The following is a 13,583-nucleotide window of genomic DNA, read 5'->3' on the forward strand; positions in this document are numbered from 1 at the left end:
CAGAAATACACTCACGCATATTAAGAGATACAAGGATTTATTTGTAAACCTCTGTGGAAAGAGTAAATTAGGTTAAATCAAAAAATATATATTTATATGATGGCATGAGGGTAATTGGCCAAGAAAGGCACAGAGGTTATGCTGAATGAAGACAGTGAAGAGGTAGTTACTTTACATCATGAATACTGATATGGTGCATTTAAGAAGAATGGTCTGCTTTAATAGCATTTTTCCTTTTACTGCACCCAGTGCATGATCACCGATAATAGTAAACATTTCTTACCAGTCTGAAACAGAAGGGCATGACGATATGTAATCTTTACAAGACGCCTACCTATTTCTTGGTCTGTCATGAGATGGTGGACTATAAAATGCCTCAACTGCAGCAAGTAGCCTCTCATTAGGTGGCATTGGAGGTGGAAGGCGCATATCTTTAGACTCCAGAGCCTTGTAGTCATAGTCTTCTAACTATTACAAAACAAATGATAAGTAATCGACAATCCAAAGTTAATTGCACGCTTGCAGTTGGTTTAGCTACTGCATACATATATTCTATATATATATATATAGAATATACATTCTACATATATATAGGAAGTTGCTTCTCAGCTTCACACGTGGATGATTTTTGTTTTAAATAAAGAAAGTAAAAGAAAAACAAATGGGAGCTCACCAACAGATTTTTAATAAGGAAATCTTAATCCATCTTTTAATAACGTGTGTGTGCAGTTCTGGTCAGGGAACTAGATGAAAGCTATTTAGACAAAGCACAGAAAGATTTGCACAGACATTGCCTGGATTGGAGGGCTTGAGTTATCAGAAGAGATTATATCAACTAGGACTGTTTGCAGTGGAGTGAAGGAGGCCAAGAGGTGACATGATTGAGGTACATACTATTATGAGAGGCATAGATAGGTTGGAAAGTTAGTATCTATTTTCCATAGTAGGTAAAAGAAGAGACCATAGGTTTAAGATGAGAGGGAGAAAGTTTAATGGGGAACTGAAGGGCATTTTTTTTTACGAAAGAGTAGTTGGTACCTGGAATGAGCTGCCTGAGGATGTGATGGAGGCAGGAACAGGAAACATTTAAGAAACATCTTGACAAACACTTGAATGAGCAAGGCATAGAGGGATATGGAATTAATGCAAGGAAATTGGATTAGTATAAATTTGGTGTGATGGTTGGTATAGACACAGTGGGTTGAGGGCTTGATTCTATACTATTCAACTCTATGATTATAGAGTCAGCCAAGAGCAAGAATTATTTTATACTTTGCAGTCTGTGTCACAGAACCAAATGCGAGTCCAGTGTGATTATAACTCCAGGGACTAAATTTTGTCTTTTCTGTATTAATTTATATGCTGTAACTGTAATTCTTTTTTTGCACAATCCGCAGGCATTGCCACTTTCATTTCACTGCACATCATGTATGTGTATGTGACAAATAAACTTGACTTGACAACATTTCAGTGCACAGTAATATCTGTAACCTCATCACTTGCACTGCAGTCCATGGTTAATTTTTGGGAAGTGAACACATAATTCAGGCGAGCATGAATGCAGTAGAGAAGTACCAAGTGATTTAAAGAGAAATCATATTAAGTCCTAGTTTGTCCTGATATAAAATATACACGTTACTATTTGGACAGTTCTCCAACATCATGGAAGAAATACATCTCGACCAATACTGCCATAACTGGCATTCCAACATAACTTATTTAGGTTTAGAGATATTGATTCAGAGCGGAAACAGGCCCTTCGGCCCAGCGAGTCCGCGCCGATCAGCAATCCCCGCACACTAACACTATCCTGCACACACTAGGGATCATTTACAATTTTACTGAAGCCAATTAACCTACAAACCTGTATGTATTTGGAATGTGGGAGGAAACCAAATAACTCGGATAAAACCCACGCATAGAGAACGTACAAACTCTGTACAGACAGCACCCATAGTCATGATCGAAGCCGGGTCTCTGGGGCTGTAAAGCAGTAGCTCTACTGCCACGCCACCGTGTCGCCCTTATTTATTTACTGCTGTTTGTGGAACTTGCTGTTTCACTGATTAACCATCTACATTTCATTAATGGTAATATTGCAAGGTACTGCATTGGTTGAAAACCACTTTGGAACATTGTGTAGTTATAAAGGATCTTAAATGCAATTTTAGAAGAAAAATTGAAGTGATACTAAAATCTAAGATATAGCCATCTATTATAAAACAAATATTAAGTAATCTACAGTCTAAAGGTTAAATTGGATAAGCAATTGGTGATCTCATGCATACCACAGCCAAGACCGCTAGTCCTTGCCCATGTCAGTCATTTCTACATCAATCAATTCCACCCTATCCTCAATTCATCTGCTGTTGAAACTCTCACACAAGATCACATTGAATGGCAGTGCTGGCTCGAAGGGCCGAATGGCCTCCTCCTGCACCTATTGTCTAAGACTTTTTCCCCCCAATTTATAGAATCAACTATTCCAATGCTCTCCCAATTGGAGTAATATCTTCTGTTCTCTATCCACTTAAAGCTTACTCACAATTCTGCAGTCCTTCTCTTATTCCATTACAAATTAATACTGTTCATGTTGACCTAGTTTAATTCCTGGTCTACCAACATCTCTGATTTAAAATTTTGATCCATTTTTAAATCCCGACCTGGTTTTACCTCTCCCTACTTCTGAAGCATCTTTTAACCCTATGAGTATCCTAGAAATTGGTGTTCCTCTAACTCAGATCACTTACATATCTTCACATATGCCACCACTGATGGACATGCTTTCAGTCAACAATGCCTTAAACCTTTGAATTCTTGCTCACTTTACCTTTAAGATCATGCACAAAAACAACCTTTCAATCTCCTTAGATCTACATCAATGCTTCATTGAAATGCTTCCTGTGCGAGATCTTGTGATTATTATTTTGTGCAGTTAGATCAGTCTAAAGATGGAAGAACAAATGGCTTACCTTCACCAGAGGTGCCATTAATCCTGCTGGGAGATCAAAATATGGCACATTGGGCACCAAACTAGGGTCATCAGGAGTGATCTGAGGTGGAGGTGGCCCTTGACGTCGGATATGTGGTGGTTGTCCATTGAAACCTGGGGGAGGACCACCAAAATCCGGATGCTGCGGTCCACCCCATGGAGGTGGTTCTCCCATTCCTGGTGGAGGCAATCTGTGTGGAGGATGATGAGGGGGGCCCATGTCTAGAAATATATGCAAGAAGGTGTTTAAGTCAAATTTCTATACCTGCTTTGGTCTGGCCTTTTGGAAACACAACCAACTGGAGGTGGCATCAAACATGTTTAAGTATATTTTTGCTAGGTTCAATAGGTTTGCAGTTGCAAAGGAATGTTCGCTTTTTCTACTGTAGATTGGCTGAAATCACTATGAATTTGGTTGATATTAAACAAACAAGGCCGTATTGCAACAAAACAGGTCTCATATCCACACTAAAAAATTGTCAGCACCTTATAAAAGATTTGTTTTCAAAAAACACATACAGTTCACAAAGCAAATATGAACCATACCAAGGCAATATTCTCTCCATAGAACCCAGTTCTGCTTTCTTTTGCATCTAATTTGAACTCCTCCCTTATTCAGGACTGTCAGTAAACATCCATGGCCATTTCAGCCCATCAATGCCAGCTCAGAGGACTCCTATTAGACAATAGACAATAGGTGCAGGAGTAGGCCATTCAGCCCTTCGAGCCAGCACCGCCATTCAATGCGATCATGGCTGATCACTCTCAATCAGTACCCCGTTCCTGCCTTCTCCCCATACCCCCTCACTCCGCTATCCTTAAGAGCTCTATCCAGCTCTCTCTTGAAAGCATCCAACGAACTGGCCTCCACTGCCTTCTGAGGCAGAGAATTCCACACCTTCACCACCCTCTGACTGAAAAAGTTCTTCCTCATCTCCGTTCTAAATGGCCTACCCCTTATTCTTAAACTGTGGCCCCTTGTTCTGGACTCCCCCAACATTGGGAACATGTTATCTGCCTCTAATGTGTCCAATCCCCTAATTATCTTATATGTTTCAATAAGATCCCCCCTCATCCTTCTAAATTCCAGTGTATACAAGCCCAATCGCTCCAGCCTTTCAACATACGACAGTCCCGCCATTCCGGGAATTAACCTAGTGAACCTACGCTGCACGCCCTCCATAGCAAGAATATCCTTCCTCAAATTTGGAGACCAAAACTGCACACAGTACTCCAGGTGCGGTCTCACCAGGGCCCGGTACAACTGTAGAAGGACCTCTTTGCTCCTATACTCAACTCCTCTTGTTACGAAGGCCAACATTCCATTGGCTTTCTTCACTGCCTGCTGTACCTGCATGCTTCCTTTCATTGACTGATGCACTCATTTTTTCCAAAACCTATTCTTTCTGCATTCCCATCAACTTCTCTCAGGTTTTGCCAATCACTTGTACTCTGGAGGAATTCTCCAGCAGCCAATTTACCTATCAACCTGCATTTCATTGAGATGTGGGAGGAAACCATATCACCCAGTGGAAACCCATGCAATCACTGGAAGAATATGCAAACTCCTCAAAGACAACAGGGAGGCCAACTTTGAACTCAGTCACTGGAGCTGTGAGGCAGCAGCTCTACTAGTTGTGTCACTCTGCTGCCCAAATCAGAGCCCAAACAATGATACCAGCAATATTATTTCTTTACAGGTTTGAGAATAAGACTTCTTCACCGCTGTCTGCATTGCACAAGTAAAACTGGAAGGTAGACATCGGCCTCACCCAGAATTTCCTCCAATTCTGTAGTGAGGTAGCTACTAAGTATTTGCTGATGTTCACTCAGACACCTGATTTGAGTTGGAAGGTTCTGGGATTAAGCCTCACTTAAAACTTGAGCATTAAATCCAGACTGACATTAACAGTTATGCATCACAATCTCAACAATTTAGCTCCTTGGATGGAACATTAACATAAAGCTGTTTATCCTTGGGATATGCAAAATATCCCAAGACATTATTTTGAAGATCCGGGCAGATTTCCAGAGAGTCCAGTACATAATTTATTCTGAATTAACATGACTGAAACAGTTACTGATTAAATTTTCTCACAATGCTACTTATGACACCCTGCTTTGTGCAAAACAGCTGATGCATTTTCTAATTTTCAAAGGCAATTATATTTTAAAAGTTCCTAATTGACCTGGAGGGCAGTTTGAGAGATCCTAAGATTGGCAATTGACAGTAATGCAGAGAAGAAAAACATTTATTAGAAAAACTATATACGGTTGATAAGGATTGCTTACCTGGTGGAAAGTCTCCCTGCTGATAGTCAAAATGGTGGGGAGGATAGGGGGGACGATCAAAGTGGTGTCTGGGAGGGAAGTCATCCTGCATGAACCGCGGTGGAATGCGGTTAAAGTTGTGGGGATGTGGTGGCTGGTTGAACGGTGGGTGCTGTTGGTGTTGCTGGAAGGGTGGCTGCTGGCGGAAATGGGGGGGCCGTTGCATTCTAAATGGTGGATCCCGCTGGCCTCCCCAGGGGGGCTCATGCTGGTTGTTCCAGGGGGGGTCATACTGGTTATTCCAGGACGGCTCATGTTGATTGTTCCATGGAGCATCCCGCTGGTTGTTCCAATTTTGTTCCCGCTGGTCATTCCACATTCCTTCATGGTTGTTATTCCAGGGCTGGCAATGAGGTGGTCCCTGGTGTGGAGCATTAAAACCCTGGTCAAACTGGCAATGGAAAAGAAAAGACACACTCCAATTATTAACTGAACATTAAACTTACATGGATTTAAATGCAATTATTGACTCTTCTGCATTTCTTTTAACTATAGAACTTGATGACAATTAGCAGGAAACATTATGGTCATGATAATTAATATCATGGCTTTGTTCATTGAGAACATTCTAGTCTAATGCAGCTAACAAGAGTGGACATGTTTGGGTTGAACACCCAATTTATATCCTTGCCCAATTTAATGCTGCGGTTAATGACTGCTACACCATTACAGCTGGGTCCTAAAACATAATTAGGGATAGAACCAGTGGCCATGTCATGAAAAGTTAATCAATTGGCAATGTTTTGAGTTGGAACCCTTCTTCAGACTGATTGGAGTAAGTGGGGGGGGGAAAGCTGGAAAAGAAGTGGAGTTGGGACAAAGCCTGGCATGTGGTAGGTGGAAACATCTCTCCTCTAACTATCACTTGCTATTAAAAATGCAAGATCTTTCTTTTCATATCTTCAATTGACTTTAACAATCATGAGCCCTGGAAACTTGTTGCATCAGCACAGCATGCTTTGGTATTAACAGATTACGAGTTAAATACATCAATGCGCTCACAGTCTAAACAGTCATCAGGGAAAAGTGATGATTGGGAACTAACTCATCAGTGGTTGACATTGCATGCTGAACCTTTTGGAAGCATCAGAAACATGGTAGTCGTTAAAGGCAAATAACACAATACATTGAAAAAAGTGAAAATAAACAAAACAAATTCAATGTTGAAATGAGCAAAGGAAACAAAATCATCACATAGAAAGCATGAAACCTTTTACATCAGCAGTTGCCAAACATTGCCAAATAGGCCATTACCATTGGGCCCCACCACCAATTTCAGAAAGATGCTTTTCCTAAAGCTTCATCTCATATAGGCAGAACTGAGATAAAGTTTGGCAGCAAAGGACATCAAATACACTTGATTGAAGCACTGCTTTGCTGGATGGTGTGCAAGATAATAAATCTAGTGACTTACACTAATGGCAAGTAATTTGTCTCCTTCCCTTCTAGATCCTGGAAAAGAAAGGTTGGGGTGGGACAAATCTTGGCAAGTGATAGGTGCTAGATGATCCTCACCTGTATCCAACTATTCAAGATTTTGACAGTATTTAAAGCACTGCAAAATCAGAGTGGAAGCAGGCAGATTTAAGAAACATCTTGCTGAGTTCTGGTTCTTGGTCACATTTCAAAAAGGAATTGTGGAAATGTGACGATGAGATAGAGAAGAGGAAGACCTGCAGGGGCCTCGAAGATGATAGGAAGGTGTGAAAAAGATATGAAAATGAATAAAGATAGGAAAAAATGCAGTTCATGCATTTAAAAATATTTTTGCACCTATACAATGACTGTAAATGACTAGAATATCTATATAATTAAAAATATAATTAATATTTTGCATCGTAGATTTTATCAATTAAGGAGACCCTGGGAGTGAAATGAGTGCTCCAGCCAACATGCTTTATGAATCTATTTCTGCAGTAATTACTCCTATTCTATCAAGCTCTTCTTAAACCACTGTTCTAGCAATGTATCTCCCCACTGCTTGCTATCTTGCAATAAAGGTCATACAACTGGTTCATCAGTCCCATATTTGCATTGTACTCAGCACTGCTGCAGATATTCTTTCAGTCAATACCTGTTGCTGTTGCTGTTGCTGTTGCTGTTGCCCCCAGAGAGGCATTGCAGGCCGTTCAAACCAAGGTGGCTTGGAAGAAGAGTGTTCATGTTGCCCAGGTCCTCGCTGCCCCCCTGAAGGGGGCTCCTGCCCTCCACTTGGCACATTGTCAGGAAGGGGATGGGGCTTGGGCTCCTCTGTAATGCATTCAGGAGCTGTTAAAAATGGTTTCCTCACAAACATTATATAGCCACACCTCCAAATGCCCTTGTGAGCTTACTTGCCACAAAACATGAAAAGCTAGCAGCAAGAGATTTTATATTCATCCAAAACTTACCAAGACCGGTTTACAGACTATAAATACACCCCTGCCCGATGAAAAGAAATCACAACTGTAATGAAAACACTTCAGGGTCAACTGAGATCACAAAGACCATGATCGTAAATGAAAAATTTCAGGAGAATACTCATCCTGTGAGGGGATAAATGTGCGTCCTTCAATCTGATGAGTCTTCAGCCCTCACAATGCCCCCAGTCCTACCTGCTTGCGTTTGGCCCATATCCCTCTAAACTTTCCTATACATATCCCTGCCTTTTAATTGTTGTTATAGTATCTGCCGCAACTACCTCCTCCAGCAGCCTGACCACACACCTACCATCCTTTACTTGAAAAATTTGCCCCTCGGGTTCATGTTAAATCTTTCCCCTCTCGCTCTAATCCTATGTTCCCTGGTTCTTGATTCCCCTACTCTGGGCAAAAAACTCTTCACCCTATCTATTCCCCTCTTGATCTTAATACCCCTCATCCTCTTGCATTCCAAGTAATAAGTCTTAGCCTGCCCAACTATATCTGTTTCACCCTGAGTGTATCTTAAAAGCATTTCACTACCAAAAAAGGAAAATGCTGTTTTGTTCTCACAGAACTTCCATTTGTTACAACTGCAAATTTCTTCCATCTATTGTCTTACTCAGAACCAGAGAATTAAAAGCCTCATGCCGGAATACAGAGTACAGGTGCTCGCAGATTAAAATAGACTCAACTGGTTCTCACTCGTTTCAAATTTTGAAGTCTTTGAACGGTCATTGGAAGATCTGCTAAATATTGTCTTCGACGAAATGCACTTAGAAGGTACAATAGGAAGGATATACATCTAAACTTCATTTTTCATTCGGTTCTCAGACCTTTGCAATATAACGAAGAAAGAACATTCTGTCAACTAATTTCTTCCAAATTCCAACTGTTACCGCACCTGGTGAGTCTGTTGGAGAGAGGACTGGCAGATCCTGATTTTGGGGCATTGGGATGTGCGGCGGTGGTGCCTCAGGTTCCAATAACGGCTGTGGTTGCGGCTGTGATTGTGGCTGGGGCTGTGGCTGTGGAGGAGGCTGGGCCTGTTGATGTTTGGTGAGACTGTCAACAAACTCCTGATGTTGAGCCTTCAGGGTCTGGATCTGCTGCTGGAATGCCATTTGAATAGGCTGCACTACGGCTGCAAACTCCGTGATGAGAGAGGCCTGTAGGAAGCAATTGCACGAAGACAAACAGGATGTCTTTAGATTCTTGTTGACATTAGATGAGATCAGACCAGAGCAAGGGCCTCTGGTGATACATTCTCAGAAAAAAAGTTTAGTTTTTAATCCAATTTCAGACACAGGTAATTTTAAATATCAGATTCGCAGTAAAAAATACAAATCAACTGTCCCCTTCACAAATCTGACAAAGGTTTCAATAAAGGAGTTCAGCAGGATGCAGTTTTTGATCTATTGTAGCATCTCTCAATTTATATCTTTAAAACAGATAGGTCCCTGGTCATTTATTTCAATTGAATAGTACTTTGCCATTTACAAATTGGCTGCTCCATTTGCTTATGTTACAACAATGACTACTCTTCCTTGGATGAGTTGTGAGGGGCAACCAGAGATCACGATGGGAACAGTACAATTCCGACCTTCCTTACATGCACAATTTTCTGAAAAACTTTAACCTGCAGATTCCATTTATATGTGGTACAATCTTGTTTAATTCAATGACAGCACTATTCCAATTTATTTTTAGCAATTACTGTAATGTTGGAAATTGGCCTCAGACATTTTGGGCAAAGTTTAAAGGAGATGTGTGGAACAGCCTTTTTTTTTTTTACACAGTGCCTGGAATGTACTGCCAGGGTTGGAGGTGAAGCAGACATGAGAATGGCATTTAAGAAGCTTTTGGAGAGGCATATGGATATACAGGGAATGGAGGGATATGGATTATGCGTAGGTAGATAAGAAATGGTCTTGGCATCATGTTTTGACTCAGACACTATGGGCCGAAGACCCAGTTGTTGTGCTGTACTGTTCTGTGTTCTATGTGAAGAGCTCAAGACATGTGGAGAAGGCGGAAACGTCTGCTCAACAGGATATCAGGCATGATCACGCTGAATGGCAGAGCAGGCTCGAAGGGCCTAGTCCTGCTCTAATAATCGGTTTCTAATACCACAACTTCTGGTTTTCAGGAATGCCATTGGTTACTAACTTGGTACTGCCCAAGTCCAAGAGCAGGGCTCTGTAACTGTTGAATAATGGATTCATCGAAATAACCGTTCTTCTCCCACAGTTGTAACAGCTGCAAAAAATCAACAAAAGCAATGCTCTGTTAGGAGATCTCAGTGGAGAAAGAAAATGCAATATATTTTGTAACAACATGCACATCACATCAAAGTAAATGCCCGTTATATGACTGTTTTTAGAGACCTTGGACTCTGCACCATTTGCCCAGTGCAGGTGGTGCCAATTCACTGGATATTGGTGCAGTAAGTCATCAGCATTACTTTGCACATATAATGCAAGCAAAACATGCTGCAAAAATACAGCAAGCTTGTCAGCATTCACAGTGGAGAAAAAAAAAAAATGGTTGACACTTTTATGGGCACTGTTTACATTTTCTCCTTTAGCCTCAAATTCAGACTACTCGTTATGCATTTTGCAGCATTTTCCAATTTAGTCTCATACTTCCTGAACTAGTCTTTTACACTTAGCAGAAAACTGAGATAGTATCTTGTCAGTTCCAAGACAGTTTGTTTTTGTCAGATCATTTAAATACTTAAAATATGGAACAATTTCATCTTCTTCTACTTTGCTCACTGAAAACTGTGGCCATCTACAATAAAAGGAACAGAATGGTCAAATGCACTTCGATATGTGCTTCATGGCTGGCTGCCTAACAGGATGTAAAAGCAGTGTCTTGCTTGCATTCCTCCAATTTCTGAGAGGGTAACAACAACAAAAACAACAACTTAAAGACAGATTACCCACTGTGAACAGCTGCATTTTCTAACCCACATAATATCAGCCTGTAGGGTGATACTTTGATATAATGACACCATACCAGCACTACAGCATCATGGAATGTTTTCCCCACATAAAGGATCGTTTTGGAGGGAATAGACAATCTGCTTCCCAACTAGTCTGTGGGCTTGACGAACAGACACGGGGTGGAGGTAGGTACACTCAAGAAAGACTTGATTTGATTTTTTTGTTTGCCTTTACCATCACCCCTTTGAAGATAATATTCCCTCTACACTTTTCACTTAATAGTGTCACTTCAGAGTGCTCAAAGTTACACACAATCTGAGGCACCAGGAATCATGTTATTTATACAAAAGTACAATATGAAAACACTCCAACTAAGTTTCTCCTTGACATCGATTGTCCCGATTCTGCCTTTTCTGTTCTCTTTATTTTTCTTTCCTTTAATTGCTTTTCTAATCCAAGCATATAAATTTTCTCTGTATTCATCTCTAATTCCTGTATTGCATTCCACATGCTTTCAGCTCCTGTGAGAACTTTCCTCCTGCTCTGCATAATAGCTTCATTTTGTTTCTGCACTCATCAATATCTGGGTAAAGTATTTCTATCTATCTTGGTCCATCCCTTTATAATTTCACTACCCCTTTCAAATGACATATCATCTCATGTTAACACAGAGTATCAGTTTCTCATATTGTTCCCATTTATATTATCCAGTCCCTTGCATCTGAACCTAATGCAATAGAGGTTGTATTAGGTTAATAAATGTATGTTTAAAAGTTCTCCTGTCTTCTCTCCATTACCCTTGATACCCTCACTAACAATCTCCGCTTTAAAAATACCTAATGACAGCCTCCACAACTGTCTGTGACAATGAATTCCACAGATTAGCCATCCTCTAGTTGAAAGAATTCCTCATCTCCATTCTAAAAGCACGTCCTTTTATTCTGAGGCTGTGCCATTTGGTTCTAGACTCTCCCATTACTGGAAACATCCTTTTCACATCCACTCTATCTAAGCCTTTCATTATCCAGTAGGTTTCAATGAGTTCCCCCTCATCCTTCTAAACTCGTGAGTCCAGGATCAGAGACAACAAACGTTCATCATATATTAACACAATCAACCCCAGAATCATTCTCGTAAAGCTCCTCTGGACTCTCTCCTAAGCCAGCATATTCCAAAAGTGACCTCACCAGCATTTTATAAAGCCGTAACATTACATCCTTGCTTTTAGATTCGAGTCTGCTCAAAATAAATGCCAGCATTGCATTTGCCTTTCTTACTGCCGATTCAACCTGTAAATGAACCTTTTGGGAATCGTGTACCAGTACTCCCAACACCCTTTGCACCTCCTATTTCTGATTCCTCATCGCACTTAGAAAGTAGTCTCCACTTTTATTCCTACTACCAAAGTGCATGACTGTACACTTTGCAGTGCTGTATTCCATTTGCCACTTCTTTGCCCACTCTCCTCACCTGTCTGTCGTTCTGCAGACTCCCTACTTCCTCAACATTACTTGCTCCTCCATCTATGTTCATATCATTTGCAAACTTGGCCATAAAGCCATCAATTCCATCGTCCAGATCATTAACATGTACCGTGAAAAGGAGCGAACCTAACACCAGCCCCTGTGGAACGCCATTAGTAATCGTCAGCCAATCAGAAAAGGCCCCCTTAATTTCCACTCTTTGTCTTCAGCTAATCTATCCAAACTAGTACCTTGCCTCTAATACCACGGGCTCAAGCTGTGAGCAACAACAAAAAATGAATTTAACTGTCATAAATGAATATGCTCAAATTTAATTTCCAGTTATTGGCTAGAATTTTTTTAAATTTTTAATCCCTACCAGGAAGAAAATGACTCAAGGATATGTTGGGAAAATTACCCGTGCAATCTTTTGTTGTTTGTCCTCTTCCACAGCAAGAAAACTGGTGCAGTAAATGGGGACCACAACTTTCTGCAGAGCTGCGAGCAGGTCTCGAGCTTGTTTCCGTTGACTGTGTACGCAAAACAGACAGGAAAGGTAAGTCCTTGAAGCCCGAGGAAACAATTCAGTTATTTACAATGGAATTGGAATGTTTCTGTTGATACACGCACATTATTAACAAAATCAAATATGTAAGAAGCATTCTAATCATCACACTAAGCTTTGCTCAATCGTCACCTGGGAGCTCAAAGCAGCATTACATTCATCGAGTGGTGAGCAACAGCCAGTATTTACTGGCAAAGACGGAAAAGAAGCACATGAAGTGTATGTTTCTATCATAATTCACATCATAACATCAGAATACTCACCCAGAACTAATTATTCAATAAAATGTCAGCCTGTACTAATGTAGTCCTTAAATTTTTTACATAAAATTTATACCTTCTTAAGTATGTGAACCATGGCTGAATAAGTAGTCCAGAAAGACATGCCGGGAGCAGGACTAAGCATCCTTAAAAATAAGCCCAGTAAGGCTGCAATATACGATAATATATGCATTAAACAATGCACAATAGATGCACCAGTGAGGATACAATGAATGGAACAGATCAAAGCTATGCAGTCATCACATAGCTAAGGAACAACGGTGGACATTTAAACAGCTAATTAAAGGGCATGGACTCCAAGGACACCCCCATCCTCAATGTGAGGGTAAAGCTTTTGAGTGCTGCAGAAAAGGCTAAAGCAATTGCAATTATGTTTAACCAGAAAATCCAAATTGACGAAAGCAGCATGACTGTGCAAAAATTAGTACTGCCGTCTCACAGCTCCAGGTTTAATCCTGACGGTGTGTCTATGCGGAGTTTGCATATACTCCCTGTGACTGCACAGACTTTTCCTGAGACTCTGGTTTCCACATCCCAGACATGCTGATAGATAATTAGCTACGGTAAATTGTCACTTAAGAGTAAGTAAGTGGGAAAACAATCA

The 13,583-nt window shown here is 40.7% G+C and overlaps 1 protein-coding gene across 7 annotated transcripts in view; it reads right to left on the bottom strand.

Moving 5' to 3' along the window:
* The window catches only part of cherp (calcium homeostasis endoplasmic reticulum protein), a 58,943-nt gene that overhangs the window by 20,035 nt on the left and 25,325 nt on the right, over nt 1–13,583 (bottom strand). For 5 of the 7 annotated variants that reach the window (XM_078423584.1, XM_078423583.1, XM_078423587.1 and 2 more), the window contains 7 exons: nt 12,552–12,663; nt 9,892–9,981; nt 8,627–8,891; nt 7,398–7,591; nt 5,285–5,714; nt 2,973–3,214; nt 335–468 (listed from right to left, as the gene is read on the bottom strand). In XM_078423584.1, the coding sequence (XP_078279710.1) occupies nt 335–468; nt 2,973–3,214; nt 5,285–5,714; nt 7,398–7,591; nt 8,627–8,891; nt 9,892–9,981; nt 12,552–12,663 (1,467 nt within the window). The remainder of the gene's footprint in view (nt 1–334; nt 469–2,972; nt 3,215–5,284; nt 5,715–7,397; nt 7,592–8,626; nt 8,892–9,891; nt 9,982–12,551; nt 12,664–13,583) is intronic. The other 2 variants (XM_078423588.1, XM_078423585.1) reach the window with 1 other exon arrangement.

This window comes from Rhinoraja longicauda, chromosome 28 (assembly GCF_053455715.1).
Source record: "Rhinoraja longicauda isolate Sanriku21f chromosome 28, sRhiLon1.1, whole genome shotgun sequence".
Lineage (NCBI taxonomy): Eukaryota > Metazoa > Chordata > Chondrichthyes > Rajiformes > Arhynchobatidae > Rhinoraja > Rhinoraja longicauda.